This window comes from Catharus ustulatus, chromosome 9 (assembly GCF_009819885.2).
Source record: "Catharus ustulatus isolate bCatUst1 chromosome 9, bCatUst1.pri.v2, whole genome shotgun sequence".
Classification (NCBI taxonomy): Eukaryota; Metazoa; Chordata; class Aves; order Passeriformes; family Turdidae; genus Catharus; species Catharus ustulatus.
Window position 1 is genome coordinate 10,521,228 of NC_046229.1, and position 19,417 is coordinate 10,540,644.

The 19,417-nt window shown below is 37.8% G+C and overlaps 1 protein-coding gene across 1 annotated transcript in view; it reads left to right on the top strand.

Moving 5' to 3' along the window:
* Positions 1–19,417, top strand: part of TESK2 (testis associated actin remodelling kinase 2) — a 78,352-nt gene that overhangs the window by 21,715 nt on the left and 37,220 nt on the right. Inside the window, exons 3-4 of the mRNA XM_033067640.1 lie at positions 3,999–4,120; positions 13,351–13,399. Of these exons, the coding sequence (XP_032923531.1) occupies positions 3,999–4,120; positions 13,351–13,399 (171 nt within the window). The remainder of the gene's footprint in view (positions 1–3,998; positions 4,121–13,350; positions 13,400–19,417) is intronic.

Genomic DNA, 19,417 nt, shown 5'->3' on the forward strand with positions numbered 1-19,417 from the left:
CACTTTCTTCCAAAGAAAGGGATAAGGTTCAGAACATAGTGTGATGTGAGCAGAATCATACAGGTAACAATAGCCAGGTGAAAGTCCAAAGTACTTTGGTCGTAGGAGAATCAGAGTGCAAAGGGCAGTTTAACTGCCTGTCAGCAATAAAACAGGGAGGCAATATCTGGTTACTGTGACCTTGGAGATGGAGTCACACACATAGGTAAGCAGACTGAGAAGCTGGAAGTGTGTGCAAAGCAGCTGTAAGATTGTCAAAATGTTTCTAAGCAAAGACACCATGATCCAGACATTGCTGAAAGGTTATTTGGTCTGATATGCAAGGGACCCTAATTAATAATAATGTCAACAGCTTTGGAAACTTCACAGCAATCTGCAAAGTTTCATCAGTGAGAGGTTTGAATTGCATGAGTGAATCCTTGTTTATGTTGAGTATACAGGCATATGCCTGAGGCAAACTGCCTTGTAAACAAATGTTAAATTGGATCAGCAGTATTGCCAAAATATTTACTCATTTTCCTTCTGGAGTCAGGTGGTTGAAACATCACTTCCATGTTTTTATGGCACAGAACTGGCCTGAATGAAGAAGGATTAAAACTAAATGGTTTTGCAGTGCTTTGGTAAGGCCTGCCAGGATAGACACAAATTTTGTCTGAGGTATGACTGATGGGTAAGTGGGCATGGAGGGCGGAGCTGACAGCTCCTTCCATGTTGATGATTCAGAGGTTGAGACCTTAAAGACAGAACCTGTCAGTTCCTTGTCAATTTTTTCTTGCCATAGAAATGCTATTTGCCAGTTTTACCTCACAGGAGAGAACATGGTGTAGGTATATTACATGGTCTTGGGTATACTCCAAGTGATTAGCACTGTGCTCCATAATTTATAAATTGATACTTGCTTTTATTCATAATCTTAAATATTGTCCTGTTGAGACAGATGCCCTCTCACCTCCAGTTCTGTTTCTTCCTTCTTGCTTAAAGGATAACTATCAAGAGAGGAAGAGTTCCCTTTTCCCCCATCTCTCCTTTGGTTTGATAAGGAATTTTACTGTTCTGTCAGATCTTGGAGGAATACATCGTCCAACATCAGAACAATACACAGAACTTCCAATAAGATTGCTGGTGTTACCTTACTGTGTCCCTTTAAATGAAGCAAAGCATAGTGCAATGTTGGGTACTATTTAGAGACCAGGTAATTAGACAGAATATGCTGCTCTCTGTGTAAGGAACTCGAGAAATTTCCAACCATGGGAAAAGTGATTTTATAAAACAAAAGAAAAACCAACTGACCTTGCCGCTAAACCTTGTTCAGTCTGTCAAGACTGGAAAGACTTCAGGATCACCTTAAGCAGAGTATGAGAAGTTTTGTCTTTGCAAAAGCAGCTCAGTTTTCTCTGGATGTGCAGTTAGTGCTGTGGACAGTCAGACCTCTGAGAAGCAGTTGTGGATCACTTCTTGTTATGTATCAGACCTGAATATCCAGGAAACATTCAGGACGCTGTGACCCAAAAAGTTACCCACCTTCTTTTCTGAGGTTTCCTTAGCTTAAGAAAAGCAGTCTGAACAAGGAAAAAGGTCCTATGATAAATTCCTCAGAGTTGAGGCAAAAGAGTAGGAAATTTTGACTTGAAACTAAGTGAATTATAGAAATGGGCAAGAAATTAAGAGGTAGCTGGCACATTTAATGAGAAGGCAAATACTGTTTAAGACCACATTCCATCTGAGTTCCTGACCACCTTCTACCTGAATTCATTCCCTTTTGGCAGACCTTGAAGCTTTGATATTGGTGGAAGCTCATTTCTGAGAAAGCTCTGTTGAGAGCATCTCTGACTGTAGGATTAAGTTGCTTCAAATCCTTTCCTGTTCCCTGAAAACCCTAAATTACTTCACCACAACACCCAAGATTCCTAACCTTCATCTCAGGGGAAATGTGTTTATTTAGCTGCTGTTGTGCATAAGTTCAAAGCATAGTCCTTTTTTCTTTATTTGAATTTATACTGTTGAAGATTTCTAAGTCTATGAAAGCATTTTAATTTTTTCCCCTCACCCAAGGCATTACTCCTAGTAAAACTAAGGTATAACTAAAATATGTTTTACAAGTCTCTATGTAGACATTGACCTATCCAACTTAGTTTGTTCATTCAAATTGTCTGGGTGAAATTAAAAATTAAAGTACACAACTGACATAAGAAACCTGGCAAGTAACAATAAACCTCATCAACTTAACATGCAATCATCCTGCTTAAAACCAATAAGCATGGCAAACAGGCAGGACAGGTTGTGTTGAGAATGATTCTAGATTATCTTGTTGTAATGAATGCACTAAAGCTGTAGTTTGACCAGTTTTATTTTAAAACCAATATTACCACAGAGAGGAGGAGTCCCATGCTTGTGAACTTGCTCTTGGTTTCTATATTCTCCTCCACCCCCTTTCCCTGATCCTTCTTGCACTGGGATTACTGGGTGACTGTAGGTGAGGCATTTGAGGAGCTCATGTACATGAGTGGGGGAAGCAGGAGGAAAAGATCTGAGGGCCATTTTTCTACCCAGTGCTTCCATGCTGTTTGCCACATTACCTGTGGTGTTTCCAGTGCTACCTTATACTTGAAACTAGGACGGGAAGAGACAACTTAGAAGTGTTAAACCAGACACATACCAGCAACATGACACCCTTTCCTCCCTGTGTATCCCTGTGCTAAATTCATGGACTTTGTGTCTGGATGAGAATGTTTAGCTGGAATATGCCCCTTGTTCTTGTGGATAATGGTGTGCAAATAAAACTTGGAAATAGGTATCACTTGCTACCTCTGAGCTACCAGAGAGCCTTACTTTCAAAACTCATACCCTATTTTCTTCTGCTTATCATGGGTTCAGTTATTCTTTCTGTAATTAACATATCAGAACTAAAGGAGCCTCTTACTGGAAAAGATGAACAGTCTTCTGGAATGAAAGTAGACAGGATGCTGTTGCTTAAAGTGTAGGTAGTTTGAATGTACCTAAGTCATAATGTTGATTTCAGTTTTAAATTAGAAAGCTGATGAGTCTTAAATTCCTGGAACACAGACCTTCCTAAGCTAATCTCCATAAACATGAATAAATTTGCCATGAGGGTAATGCAGTGTTTTGAGAAATACATGTTTTCTATTTATGAGCTGCAGGTACTGATATAGAAACAAAATAGGAGCATAATTTCCATGAATACTACCAGTATGTGTGTGGGAATACCCAACTGCAAGGAAATTCAAAGGATTGGCAGGCCTTACACTACTGGAATAGTAGCACACTTCTACACAGCACTTGACAGATGGGCTAGTTTGAGTACCAAGTTAAAAATGTCCATGGTCCTGCATTTGTGACCAGGAAAAGTCACTCTGAATGAGGTGCTGGTGCTGTGCAGTTGCCAGAGAAATCTTTCCTGCTGACATCTACAGCCACTAGTGGCACCCTGGATGAGGTGGTCCCCTGTGCAGGAACCTCTCTGCTTTGCAGCAGGCGTTGGCAGGAATGCTTTCAGTCCCTTGGATGTGGAAGCTGGATCATCATCTATTTTCAGAAGTAAACACAGAGTACCTCCAAAATCTGCCCTGTAACTGTAAGCAGCAGGTCGTCATATAATGCATTCTGTGAACAATGACAGCAACCACTGCAGGGGGAAAAAAGGATATGCGTGGAATAAAGATAAGTTTCATCGGTCTTGGAGTGGGAAACTTTTTCTCTGTGGACAAAGAGATTACTTCCTTCACTTGTACTAAGGAGCTGATAGTTGAGTGTTTTTCAGCTTCTCAAGCTTTCTGTCATCATGAGTTGCAAGAGAAGAGCAAAGTGCCATTTCACATTTGCATAGTGTGCTTATACAAAGTCAGCACTGTGACAAAGTCTGCAGAAATTGGCGTATGGATCACTTTTGTCATGAAGGATCTCTACACTGCACTACAACAATAACTGATTCTCCAGTCTTTCATTTCATATCCTTACCATTTTTTGCTTCTGTCCAATAGGTAAGGCACAGAACTTCAGACCAGGTAATGGCTTTGAAGATGAACACACTGAACAGCAACAGAGCAAACATGCTGAAAGAGGTTCAACTTATGAATAGACTCTCACATCCGAACATCTTAAGGTACACTAGCTTTTTTCTGCATCATACAGAGGTTGTCTTTAGTAGGCCCCTCCTCTTCTCAAATTTTGTTTAGTTATTTTTTAATTGTGGGTTTATCTATCATGAATGTGTTAAGATTAATTCCTAATTTTATAGATGAATGGGAGAAAGAAGAAAAGACGTAAGAGAAAAAAACCCAAACATGGACATGATTTTGGTATCTGGAATTTGTTAGTAATGAGTAATTTATGTTAGAGAAAAACAGGTGCTCACATTTTAAATTTCTGATGAATCAGTATGAAGAGTGAAATTTGGCTTCTTTTTGTGAATTTAAGTTGTTTCAAATTTAACACTATTCAACTGACTTATGGTTACTAGTCTTAAAACTAAAGAATGCAAACAGCCATAGCTGTTTCTTATTCTTAGGTCTACTTCTTACTTTTTAGGATTTTCTTAATGCAGTATTGCAAGATGGGATAAGGAGGACTGAAGAAAAGCTAGAGTTGAACTAATCTAATTTATATGCTCCTGGAAGGAAAAGGGTAGCTCTTGTTTTGCATTAGATTACTGCATGCAAATCCAAATTTTTCCAATGTGTATCTTGTTATTTCTTGAACCATTTTAGTCTTGGTTTCTCTTCTATGGTGATGGGACAGGCAATTAACATAATTGGCTGAAGCTACAACATTGTGAAATTTAAAGATGTGATGACAGTGCACCAAATGACCAGTTCTCCTAAGCTGCTGTTGCACACCTGGGATCCATTTCTGACCTCAACTCTTTTTGGAAAGTTTTGGAGACACAGTGAACTCTGTTACCTAATTTCCTTTTCTTTGCTATTCTGTTACATAGTACAGACATAATACTGATTCCTAAAATCCTTTATAAGCAGTTTTTCTGATCCTTGAAATCCTATCTCAGTTTTCATCAACTGATTTGTAACAATATTATCCTATGTGTTTGCTTCAGTATTTATGAGGACACATGTCAGAAGCACTTGAAATATCTGTAAGGAGCATTCCATTAATTCATGTCTGTTTTCTATTATTCTTTTTCTTAAAGCCTCAAAAACCTGTGAACTTAAATATTTCTTCCTCATAGTAAACTGTGTTGGTTTTATCATAATATATTTATTCAAGTAATCCCTAAATACAATTCCTAGTCTGTTTTCTCTGCTCCAAGGTGAGGTGCTTTCCAAGCAACTTCTCCTTCTGTTTTTGTTGTTGTTCTTTTTTTTTTAAATTTAAAATGTATCATCTATCTGCTTGTTTAGATTTCAGGATCATTGTCTTATTTATCCCACATATCTTTTCCTTCATTTCCTTTTTTCTGAATCCTTTGATAAGCATCATATGACACTGGGGACTGATAAAGCTCTTTTTTTTAAGTAAGGTTTGTGGAAAGAGTAACTTTCCAAAGTAAGATTGACATTGTCAGAATCATCAACTCAGTACACACTTCATCAGTTTCTTTATCAATTTTGTGTGGTTGAAATCTTATTTAAAAAAAAAATCTAGCTCTAAGGTCTGTTCAAAATCAAGAATTTAATTTGGGTTGGGATGAGGGAAAGTAGGAAAAGGATATATTGACAGGCCAAAAGCATTGAGTTGTACCTAAATGTGACTCTGCCTCCTCTTGAATGGAATTACAGAGGTGTTGCTGAAAACAAAAATTATTGTGCTCAGTCCTGAGTAATTGCTGAAATTTAGGTGTCTTGTGAAGTAAGAGAGATTATTTTTGGTCCCCTCTAGCCTTAGAGCCTATGAATAATTTGGAGTCAGCAGTGTTACACAGATGGTCCTGGAGGAAGAACAATAATGTATTGATTTATGCATGAAGCAGAAAAGGAATTTCATTTGTTCTTCCAGTTATTACCCAGGATTGAGAGAGAAATCTTTTTGTGCTCAAGTAAGCAGTTATTAGTGAATACATCAGAAGTAAATTACTTGAAAAGAAATGGTCTATCTTTGCACAGTTTGTTTAGAAGAATAAACTGCATTTATGAATTACTTGATTTGAGGCTTCTTCAAAAAAAGTAGGCTCTCTTTTAAAAAAATACTGTCTTTTTCTTATCTGTTAGGTAAGTCCCCTGGCTACAGAGAGTGGAGTTATTTCTACAGGAAATGCAAATGAGAAGAGAGTGTTTAGCTTTAGTTGTTTTTAATTGAATTTTAATACACAGTAAAAACTACTACTTTTCTGTGTAGGAGAACTTGATGGTTTTGTGTGTTAATGATGTGTCACCTAAGTTTTTGTTTACATTTTACTGCAGTGTTTCCAGTTTCTTTGCTGGGAGAAGATTTTTGCCCCTCTTAAATGTTACCTATGTTTCTGTGTATACCTGTATACAAACCCAGACATTCAAGCCTCTCTATTTAGGTTTCATGCATGTATAAATCATTGGTGCTTCTACTAGTCTTGTGAAACAACCTGTTTCCCACTTTAGAAACACATGAAAAATAGTAATTAATAGTAATTTGTGTTTAAAGTGATGAGAGGTTGTGTTGCTTGTTTGCCGACATTGTGCTGTCAGATAAGAACAGCTGGAGTTGTATTGCTGAGAGGATTTTTAGGAAAACGTTCTACAGCAATGTGTTCCCACTGAAACATTTTCTGGGATAATTTTTAGAAATTTCAAGCTTTTATTGGTATTTAAAGGGAATATCCTCTTCAAAGAAGTTCTAATATATAACTTTTCCAGGGGCTATGACCTATCTCAGTTGCTATTAAATATTTTCTTAATTTAATTTCTTTCCTTTGAAGTTCTTCTGTGTTACTGAGGAAGGTGTTTTGTCCCTAGCATCAGGTTTACTTCTCTATTGATTAGGCACTGGATCTCCTCCACATGCCTTGAAGGTGTCCTCTGATTTTTACATAATGTATCTGTGAGCTTCATCTCCTCTGACTTCTGGGACTACCTACTGTTACCTTCCACTGTAAACAAGTTTTTTTTTTTTCCTTCCTGTTGCTAGCCAGTATGGATAGTAATGGGTTCTTAGGCTGAAATGTTGAGATCATATTGTGCAGTGGTTAATTGAAGTGGGTGAGGGCTGCAAGGTACTCTGCTATCAAAATTTAAAATTATGAAACTAGATAAGTATTGGCTTTACAGCCTCCAAAATCTGCTTTCAAACCATTTCAACATGTGTGGGATGGATAGCAGGTTAATGTTTTAGAAAGTGAGTGTCATTCAGCAGTGAGGCATTTATTTTAGTACACTAAAACCTTCCTTAAGCTGGGAGTGTGGTTGTGTTTTTGAACATCCTGATGTAATACCTCAAATTTGTTATTGAATCAGTGTTTTTGTCTGAGAAATCTTCTGTAGTTTGTATTGTTAAGTGCTATGGAAAAGAGAAGTTCTTCCTCAAAGTGCAGGTAGCCCAGCATCATCATTATCCTTTGGGTAATTAAAAAAACCCCATCCTTTTGCCAATGCTCTACAATATATAGCAACTTTTTACAAGCTGTCAATTCCAATGTGCCCTCAATTAACTTCAAGATGTTATTATGAAGATTTTGATATTTTTGCTGTTGATTGCACTGATGTGACTAATAAATATTGCTGACTATTTGAAACTACTTTTGCTTCTATGCTGTGCATATTAGCTCCTTCTCAGAGTTATACATGACTTTGGAGGTTTTTATCCAGACTCTGGTCACTCTTCTGGAGTGTTTCAGTATTTGCTGACTTGCTTCCATTCCCTAGCTCAGTAGAGATTACCTGAAGGCTCGTCTGTGTTTTTACCTTACTGTACATCCTGAGGAGGTGGAGTTGGGTCAAGGTTCTCTTCGTGAGTTTGTTTTACTTGGTAAAGTCCTGATCTGGGCATTCAGGCTTTAAAAGCAACAGGCTTTATTCACCATGGAGTGAAAGGCTAACTTTAAATCTCCACACTTATTTCAGTATTTCTGCATTCAAATTCTGCTCTTGGCCAGCTATATAAATCTATCTTGATTGGAAGAGATGTAAGTGAAGAGCTTAGTTTTCACTTACCAAGTCCCCAGTAAGTCTACCATCCCCATGGTAGGATCATAAAGATTCCAGTGGTCAAATATATGTGTATATGTAAGTTTCTAATGTATTTTCCATGAAGGAAATGAGAGACTGCCTTCTATTAGTGGATTTATTTTGGCAAAAAAAAAACTTCTTTTTCAGTCTGTTAAGGATATTTTAGAATAGAAGAATCCAGCTCTTGCAGCTATACAGACATGATGGTAAAAAATAGGGGATTTGGGAGTTTTTTTGTCTCCCTTCTTGTTTCCTATTTCAGCTAGCAGATGTGATTCTAGAGGCAGAGTAGGTGTTAACTACAATGTAGTAACTTTTTGTTCAGTCACTGTCTGGTGTTTATAACAAACTATGTATAAGAGCTACTTATCTTTTTTGTTTGCTGTTTTTTTCCCCAGGGTCCACACTGGGGACATTTTGGGAGTGGACAGGGCAGAAGCAGATGAACAGTGTTCAAGAATATTTTTTCTGTTTCTGCCATCAAACTCATCTCCTTTCTCTCTGCATGCAAGTTAAACATGGAGAATTAAAATTATTTTCTAGCTCTGATTTTTTCCTGCTTTGATGTGGGATATGCTGGTTTTATCACATCTTCCCTCAGACAGATGGTGAGAGGAGGTGTGGAAAAGTGAGCTGAGGTTGGGGGTTTGTACCATGTGATATTTACTATAGGCACTTTAATACAGGTTAGCTGATACATGGCAAGACTGCAATTGCTGGGGTTAGGAAAAACAGGGGTTTGGAGCATTTCTCCACTTCCTTATTAGCTTGTGTTCTATTTAAAGTCAAGTGCTGTTCAAGGGTTGGGTTAGATCAAGTACCATGGTTATGAAAGATCTGGTGTATGCTTGTAGGTATTCATTTTGTTACTTTTGTGAATTCTAGTGTGCTGCTGTAGTCATGAGTTTTTATCCAAATCAAAGTAAGAAAATAGGTCTGGAAAGGACTCAAGAAATCTCCATCCTTGTGTCTTGAGCTTGGGAGCCTTCAGGCTACAGCCTGAGAGGCCTGATAGCTTTTTCTTTTTTTTTTTTTTTTTTGGTAATATCTTACAGATGTGTTTTTCTCATACAGATGAAGTGGTGAGCTACCACTGAGTCTCCATCTCTTGTGCTGTCTCTTAAATTAGTGTATCTTCAATTTTGAGGTAGAATTTCAGTCTTTAATATCACTATTGTTTGCATAAAAAAGTATTTCTTTATTTGATCTGTACCTTGGGGACTTAATTTAAAACATTCTGTACACAGAAAGTCTTAGCTCATGTCTTAAGTGTTCTCGTGGGAGCACTTGGAGGTATTGCTGTGTGTTTGGCTGTGAGCATGCAGGCAGATTGACTCATTGATTAAATCCACCCTCTTGTGTGTGCAGGCTCACAAATAAGCACACTGTGTGCATATTCCATGAACTCCTTTCAAGGAGAATTTTATTTCATTCCCTTTGAGACAAATCTATCACCCTGCGAACACAATACCAGGGATCTTTTTTTTGTGTGGAGCTTTATCCTTTCAAACCTTTCTATTTGTAAAATTGCTTGTGATGGACTTTGTTACAATAACCAGAAGGATAGATTTTGTCTTTTAACATCCTTTGTTCTGTACTGAACAGTGCTTTAGCAGGAAAGAAAATTGCTTTTGCCTTTCTTTGTGTAATGTGGTTCTCAAAAAGGAGTATTTTAGAAATGCAATGTACAAGGCAGCAGAAGAGAGGCTGTATGTGTTGTGTATAATATGTTACAGAAATGATAGATTAAATACCTTTACTTCTGTCTAGAATCAAGATGCAAGTGTAGATTTTTAATCTAGCATAGTGCCTAAACCATTAAGGAGGGCTTTAATGCAGGCTTAATATTTTTATTTGCTGTCTTCCTTCTCCAACAGTCAGTGCAATGAAATAAGCATGTCTCTTCTGACCTTTTGTCTCTGTTACTGAGCATGTACTAGAGGCTTTTACATGGGTGTGTTTGGTTTGTTTCTTTTGTTAATTTTTATCAAAGTGCTGGATTTTCTCATACAAGCAGTAAATTTTGGAGGGCATTGATTTCTTTTGTTGATTTGTAACTGCCCCAGGTTTATCCACAGAACAAGAATGTGTTCCAGTGAAGTTCTTTTAACTGAAAGCATGTGTTCAGTGTCTGGGTATCTACAGAGGCTGTATGATCTGGATGTTAGTTTTGCTTGATAAATTAAGGTGAAGATTGGAGACTGAGGCTACAGTATTTAGTCTGCCCTTTTCTGTCTAGGATTTTCTCCCTTGCCATCTGACTGAACTGAAAGTGGTTTGTGTAACCACTGTGAAGGACTAAGAAACATCCAGACTTCTCTTGGTTTTATTTAGGAGGACAGGTTTTCCAGATTGATTGGTTTATCAAATGAGATTTCCAACATAGATATAGATTGCTGACATTTGTTAGAAAGCATTTGGAAATGTGCTGCACTGTATTTAGTTGGGTGGACTCAAGTATCATCCTTTCTGTTTGCAGCTTCCAGGAAAACTTTTCCAACCAGATTTTGGAAGCCTTTCAGCTTGCTGATAAGGCCAGATACACTGTCTTGAAAATAAACTTCCTTAAATCTGCAAATGGTCTCCTGTTTTGTGGATGATTGGCTTATTGGAGCTCCTTCCAGCTAGAAATGCTTATAGGAAGTGTAACCTTTGGCTGACAAGACATTTTGCTGAAGTTCACCTACAAGCACATTTTGGCTCAGGAGACAGTGTGTCTAGCCAACAGGAATAATCTCAGCTGTGCTGGACCAGCATGTCAGCTTCCTATCCACAGACCTTGGAATCTCATCTGGGGCAATCTCAGAAATTGAAACCACGTTAAATCTTGCTGGGTAATTATATTTCCCAGTAGCAGCTGAGTGTATTATCTTTTAGTGAAAATCCTTTCCAACAATGTTTTGTAGTAATTTTTGGCTTAACCAAGTGGCTTGTTACTGCTTGATAAAACAGCTAAGCAGAAGTTCTCCAGGAATTTGGATTGCTGGAGGTCTGTTCTATCAATCTGTTTTCCAGAGCCTGAAAACTGAGATTCATTCACACAAAGTTTAAATGGCTTCAGTATGTTGCTTGTAAACTCGTTAATTCTCTCTTTATCAGTGTGTTTGGTTTTCTCTTTTCCTGGGTAATTGTTTCTAAATATGTGGGGTTTATAAATGAATCCTTATGTCTAGCTTTTTTCCATGAGCTCATGATATGGATCTTTGTTTTATTCTTTTTGATTCTTAGTAGAAATCCTAAGCATTTGAGAGTTTTTCAACTCTTACCCTTGGTGACTTGATTCAATGTGTCAATAAATACGGCAATATTCAATGAAGATGTTTCCATTGAGACTTCTCTTGACCAAAACAGGTTGGCAGAAACCATTAAGCTCTACCAGTCTTTAAGTGACAGTGATGTTTTTCCTGTTTGGTAAAGATGAGACAAGAAATTAAATTTTTCCAAAATTTTGGCAAATTCTTAAATTCATTTGTATTTTGGAATTAAATAGGATGAATTCTTAATTTGTAAGTAGTGTGATACACCTTCACAAAGGGAGAGTTGATCTATAGATGAAAACATTATTATTTTTAATTACTTAATCATAGTTTTTGTTGAACAGAAATATTGCCATAACAGGTTAACTTTGTATAACTGGTAGAGAAAATAATACTTTGAAAAGGTGTCTTATAGAGGAATTAATATACTGGATTTGTGTGCTTTCCATTTTTGCTTGTGAGTAAAGCCATTAACACCATGCCTAATAGCTCTGGAGACTTTAAATACACTAGGAAATAGAGTTCTGTTCTGTTCTGTAGAAGTCTAGGTTTATTCATCTCAGGAAGCTTAATTTGCCAATTTCTTTACAAAATTGTTCACATATTAATTGCTGTATGGAGTGAAACTCAGAATGTGCAATGTTTTGAGTAGACCTGATCATGTCCTATGATTCTGCATTAAACAAGAGGAATTGGATTTTCAGTGTCTCTCAAATGAAAATCCTCATATTCAGGGAATATTGTTTGAGTGTTTGAGGTGAGAGCAGGCAGTAGAAGTTCTAATACAAGTCTTGCTGCTTCTTTGGTTATAATAACAGATTTCCACAGCTCAGCTTATGCAAAGGACCTTACCTATATTATTTTTCTTTGACTGCTTGTAATTTACCAGTCAGCTGTTAGACAAGAGAACAGTGAGGATCATTCATTTCTTCAAAAGCAGCTTAGCTGAACTAGCACTGCATGTCTTGCATCATTTTGTTTTTAAATTCGGAAGTGTTTCAGGATATAAAAGGTTCTTTTCCTTTGAGTTGTTGTCCACAAGATTCCCGTCACATTTAATGAGATTGTACAGGTCTGCCTCTTACTTGCAAAATGGAAATTTCTGAACATTATGGAAATGACAGTTTGTTTTTGCTTGCTGAGACCAAAATCTAAATGCTAAAACTGAGAATTAGTGAATCTGTAAAGAATGAACGCTTGAACTGTGTAGGGAAAATTCTAAAGTGTTTAAAATTTCAGTTTTACTGCTCTTTCTTGTGGGGGATGTTTTGTAGTAGTATTAATTTGCATTTTGTCACTTAAGTTCAGCTTGTATGGTGGTAAAAATGAACTTTCAGTTGTTTATGGCACATTCTGTTGCTTTCCAGACAAAACAGTGGTGGCAATCATTCATACTAACAGCAGGAGTCTGAAAATTGTGCAGTGTAGGTAACACTTGTGGAATGTGTGTATACTGCAAAGTATTGAAACTTGCTTCTATCCAAGTGTTAGAAAGAGGAGTTTGGGGAGGGGAAGTATACATTGCATATGTGCCCTCATATTCCTAAGTGGTTAAGAATGGGATAGGAAGAAACATCTTTATGCTTAAACAGCAAAATACAAAGGGAAGTAATTTTCTGTTTCTGCAGACCACCAGTGGATTACTTGGCTTAAACTTCCTTAAAATAGGACTCTGAGACTGTTCCTTTCTGCATAAATCATTATATGCTGGCCTTTGCTTATAGTCAAATTAGTAACTTTCCATTTTGAGGTTGAGCTGTCTCTCCTGTGCACTCTTGGAACTGCTAATTCAAATTGTAGTGTAGATACATGATTTTGTTTTGTGCTGAGATGTTTAAATAATCAATGGTGAGGTATGCAGTGTCTGTGAGGCTGCATTTTCTCTTTCCTCCTTTTTTGGTGAATCCTATATTAGTTTCTTTTAAAGAACAAAAAAGAGGGGGGGAAAAAAGCCCAAACCACTTTTCTTTTCTTGTTTCTTGTAGGTTTATGGGTGTCTGTGTGCATAAAGGACAGCTGCACGCTCTTACTGAGGTAAGACTATTTCATAATATACATACTGAATATGAAATATTCAGTTCTCAGGACAGATTCTGCGATTGCCATTCACCTTGAGTGAAGTTTCTTTTATGGTGACTGGTGAGTTAATCACTCACTATTTGCTATGTTAAGATGGCAGAATCAGTTCTTAGAACTCCGCTCACAGCCCTTGTGAGTCTTTTCTCCTCAGAAGCACTTATTGGGGTGAAAAAAAATTGCAGTAAGAACATAAAACTTCACTGATAATGTTTAAATGAGATGTGCATTACCACTGAGCTTCCCTGAAATATTATGTCAGTGACATTGCATTGTGTTTAAGTCTTATTTATACTCCAGTTATACATTTCACAAGTGAATCAATAACATTTCAGCTGGATCATGTTATTGTATTCAGTCCCTACCACTTTCATATTACAGCTTAATCTGGGTCCCATAAAAAGGAATTATTCCATTGCCCCTGTACCCTGGCTGAAATCTAGGTATCAAGTATGAAGCTGAAGTTTCCATTCATATGGGTTCCCACTCAGCTTTATTGGACTATTTGTTTAATCCCCCTGCAAACTGCCCAGCAAAAGCAAGAAGAGAGTATTCTCTGTTAGGAGTAGTGTTGCCTGTTTGGAGTCAAAATCAATAAAATGCCTCCTGTATTAGTTTGAGTACAGACTGAAAGGAAACTCATGGTTTGTAAAGTTAATGTTTCTTCTGTTTTTTAGGAACTGCTCCATTAAAAGATTAACCCTTTCCCACCCTCCCAAAGACAAGCCTGTTATTAATTAGCAATTTAAACAGGGTCCTGGTATGGTGTGCTTGCCAAGAACTGCTGTAAAATGATACTGGGGAGCTGTATGCCAGCTAGCAGGATATGTCATCATCACTTTCTGTAACTTACGGATGCAATTCTGAGACAAAGATGCACTTATGTGGGCAGTGAGTTTCTTCACCTTCTGGGGTGACAATTTTGCAGTTCTCATTCTAACTGCTGTTAGAGTGATGCACTCTAGTTCACTGTCTGTATTTCTAGTGGAGCAAAGATAAAGATACTTCCAGAAATTTAAAGATACAGCATGTGTGTGAGCACTTTGCCATGAGAGGGATAGTTTATTTGATTAATTCTTTCTGGTTTGGTTTTTTTTTTCCCCTCCCAGTGCTCAGTAGAGGAAACATTTCTAAGATGGCTGATCAAGTTATTCAGGCTGGCTTTGCTAACTTAATTGCTGATTATTTTGTTTATCTGGTCAGTTAAAACAGGAAGGTTTTGGGCCATTCCACTCACTAAACATTATTGTAGAAGAGTTAGAGCTTCATAATGCTTTATCATACTAAAACTTGGAAGATTTTGCTCAGTGTGGGGTTTTTGTTTGGTTGGTTTTTTTCCCTTCCTTCACAGCAGTTGCTTACCATTTAAATAACCCTCCCCACCCAAAAAGCCAAGAAAATGAAAACAGCACAGATGCTTCCTCATAGTGAGCTAACTTTGTAGCTGCTGCTTTGTTCAGCTATTTTGAGTTCTTGGCAAGCAAATAAATCTAAGAAAGACTTCAAAGAATAACTTTTTATAGTTATAATTCAAAATAACAGAAGAGATTCCTGAAGCATCTTGAGATCAACAAGGATAAGTTTTAGATTGAAGAAGTTTGCTGCAACATTTTGAGAAACAGAATAGCTTTAGTGTGACATATTATAAAAGTATAATTAATGATCACTACCTTTCTTCTGTGGACGAAGGTGAGCATTTAATGCTTTAATAGGAAAATCCATGACAGAAATTGATATCTTAGGGAATCCACACACAGTTTTAACCTGTAACATAGCTATTTTTTGATTTTAGAGAGCTTTTAAAAGTTAAAAACTGTGTGTGTTCCAAGTGGTGGAATTGTCTTTTCTAGCAATTGTAGTAGCATTTTTCATTTTCAAGTGTGTGTAGAGTAATAGTTGAATTCTGAAGACTTCTGGAGGTTGGAGAAGGGGGCTGAAATGATGAGCTGAAGGAGTTATTAGTAAGACAGGGTGAATCACCAGTTCAAATATAGCCCAGGAGGATAAACAAATTAGCCACTGTCTCGTGGCTTTTTTCAGCTTGTGGTCCACAAAGGTGGTCTCCTTGCTTCCAGTGCTCAGCATAATTGGCACCAACCTGGCACTGCAAGTGCTCAGAACTTCTGCCAGGGTTTCAGTTCTTTGGAGATGAAACTGTTGATTCAGAGGCCCATTGGTCAATAGGTGTCTGAGTCACTGCAGAGAGAATCCTCTCACGCTTGCCTGTGCTGGACCTGTTCTGTAATGAGTTTAATTATCCCCTCTTGTGTTTTAAGAGTACAGTTGATGATATGCCTGTGTAAGAAGGATACAGCATCAGTTAGAGCTTATGTCTGCAGGCAGCATGATGGGAAATTATGTTTATTTTATATATGTTTCCATAACAGAAGTTGAGAGCTTGTGCCAAATGTTTGGTGACTGGATTTAGACAACTTGTGCTATTAACAGGCAGGGCAACATCAAATGATGTTAGAAGAGCCTTGAGAATTTTGTAAGCCTGTTAAGGGGCTGCCTTAGGAATATGCAGCACTTTGTTATTGGAAGGCAGAGTTTGAAGTATTACAGATTTCATTTCTTCCATGTTTACAGACACAGGAGGCTTAAACACAGGAGTGCATCATGCAGAGCAGGTTTTTTGCTTGAGGAAGGTGTTGATCCTGTGTATGCCTTGGGATTTTCCCTTTTGGCAGCATTTTGTGTTGATTTAATTTTCCTCTCTCAAGTGGCTTTTGTTTTTAAAACTGTTGAGCAAGAGGCAGTTTCTGTTTGTTTTGGTTTGTTTTTTTCAAAATAAGAATGGAATTGTTTAATTATAGACTGCACTAGGACTTTGGCCTTGTTCTGAATCCGTAGTCTTATCAGTTTTGATAATCCAATATTTTTTTCAAGTTCTCAAGCCAGAAGCTATGGCATATACCTCTTCTGTTTTAGACTGACAGAACAGCTTAGGCTGTCAAGGATCTCTATCCCAGCAAGCATTAAGTGAAGAAACATTTAAGGGAAAGCAGAGTAAATGCTTTAAAAGGTGTATCACCCAGATGAGCTGGCAGGCATTAGACTGCCTCACTAATGTTGAGCTCCTGAGCACAGATTTGCCATGCTTGTTTTCTCTAAAACCAGAAACTGGCTACTCCTTTCTCAGCATTCAGCTCTAATCTGAAGCTGCTGGTTTGTTTCTTTAGCTACAGGAATCTGCAGTGCTTCCTGCTGTACTCACATGCTTCTCCAAACTAATTTCAGCTTTTCCCTCAGGCCTCTGTGTTTTCCAGCCACTTTCCTAATATGACAATTCTCTTCACTTCCATTTCCTGGCACACAGCAGTATCCTAAGTCTTGGAGAAACTTGTGTAGTAGTAGAGTCTGGTGTCAGCATGGGATGCTGCTGAGCATTCAGAGGCCAGATCAGTGCTGCTGCCAGGCCAGCAGACAGAGTATGTGCTCAGGGGACATGGAGCCTGAGCCAGTGGGGAACAGCCATGGCTCAACAGCAATTGTGTATGATTTTATCCCATACATATCTACCATGAGCAAACATCCATTTTAGATGGAAGGCAAACAAATTTATTTGTGTGTTGTAGGTTTTATAGACCTGTGCTATTATACTGAAGCAGATAACGTGGCAGCATGAAGTCTAGCATATAAAAACCACTTAATACCTTCTTGCAGATCTTGAATTGTTTGTTGAACTCAGTTAAACAGGTTTATCTGAATTTCCAAGAGACAGGTCAGGTTAAAATCTTGTTATAATTAGATGTATATTTATGTATGCACAGAATGAGTCATACAGCTTGCTAATTCCTTCTTGAAGGAAATTAAAGCCTTGGCAGCTTTGTGTATGGAAGATGGGAAATGGAAAGTTATTATGTGTTGATTGGGATGTCTTGAAATCGCAGTGCTTGGGGGACAATAGTTAATTGTTGCAACAGAAGTTTTATGGCTATTAATTAATACTGGATGATAGTAAAAACGTGTGCAAATGCACTGCTGCCACAATCTGATTGCACAGTGTGGGATCTGCCATGCACTGGAACTTTCTGAGGCAGAGAGCAGCGCTGTTGCGGTGTGAGAGGAGCACATGGTAGGTGATGGAGGGCTAGGACAGTGTTATTTCAGCCAGCAGCTGTGTGAGCTGAGACCCTGACCTGCTCTCCTGAGGTCTTTCAGATTTGGTCCTGGCTGGTGAGCTGCAGAGTTAAATTCATGGAACACCTGATAGTACACCAGATACTTGGAGAGGAATGAGAAGCACTGAGTGGAGCTGGGCAGCCATGGTTTTCAGGTGCTGTTACTTATGGCAGTGGGTGAAGTGCTAAAGTTCATTGTAATGAAAATGCCAATGTCCTTTGAAGAGAGGGATTTTTCAGTAAGTTCGTTAGTGATAACTGAAAACTTCCTCCCAACAGTAATAATTTAGGTAAACAATAAATGCAATTAGAAGAGTTTCAGGTTTTTGGAGACCTTTTAAAGCATTTTTTCTTTTTTACTTTTGGAGAAATCACTGATTTGAAAGAAAAAATATTAAAAGCTTAAAAATCTCAGAATTCAATTGTCCTGAGTTGTTCTTTTACAAGGAATAGAAAGTAAATTCTTAAAGTGAGAAGGTTCCTTTGATAGGCAGCTTTCACAAGCAGAATAAATTATTAAAAGTTGTTAATTAGTTGTTCTTTCTTTTTTCCTCCCCTCAGTTCTTGGTTGTCTTTCTGTGGAGAGCCTTTGACCCTAGAATGGAGAAAACCAGACAGACATTGCTTAGGTCTCCTCATGTGAAGCTTTATGCTACAGCTAAAATTGTAGCCATACATTGCCTTCCATAGGGCACTTGCACACTTGTGAGTGTTTTAAAAAGGTCTGAAATACCATTCTTTCCCTGTTCCCTCCTTTCCTCATCTCCTGTAAGACTCTCTAATCCCTACTTTTGTTCCACCAGTGTGATTCATATTGTTTGAATCACTTCAGTTTTACTCGTGTAGCACTGCAAATATTTAACTCAGCTTTGGTGCTGGCACTAGGCCTTCAACTCTGGAGAACTTGGTGTCTTTGGAACTGTAGTTGCAGTCATTCAGCAAATATTTCATGCAGCAAAAGAATTGTTCCTGCTTTAAGTATCACCTGTTTACCAGCTGACATTTAGTTCCTGGTTAAGTTGGCTCTGGTAGTTGTTTCTCAGGGGAAAAAAAAAAAAAAAGAGAAGATAGCTGTGATGTGAAGTTGATAAGCCTGAGCTTGGAGACAACTGAAGAGAAAATTACAGTTGTGCTTAAGGTGGCACAAAGTAGAAAATTAAAATAAATTAAAGGACTGTCATTTTCATCCTGTTAGAAATATTACTTATTTCTAGCAAAAACCCCCAACAATTCAGAGATTTTTTTTTTTTGGAAACCCTTGAATTCATGTAAGATAGGTACTACCTAATGTGTTCAGTGTAACCATACTGAGTAGAATCTCCCAGATCAGTTTCTATTCCTTAATATCTTGTACTTACCTAATGCCTGTGCATTACCTCCCCTTGCTCATTGAAATCTTTGAGGCACTTTCTGTAGTCCTTCTGACTGAAGTATTGGAAAAAGAAAACTCAAAAGGAGGAGGAAAACAGCAGAGGGTTGAGAGAACTCTGAAGGTAATTTTGTCCTTTATCTCCCCTCATATTTGGGACCTAATTCTGCTCCGATTTGGTATCATTTGCATACATAAAGCATCTTCCTTGAATGTTTTAAGGTCTTAGGCAGTATGTCAGTTATTTGTTTTATGGTTTTGTAGCACTGGTCACTGCTTTGACTTTCTGGAGGAGCAACATGAGCAATGGTGCAAGCTTTGTCTTGGATGTTTCTGTTGACAGCTCAGAAGATACAGAATATGCCTGTTAATTCTGAAAGTCTTTGCTTAGAGGAATGAGTCTTGATACAGGATAGTGTAAAAAGGGCAGTTATTTGGAGTAGCTTTTTTTTTAAAGTTATCATGTGATGATGACAAATGATC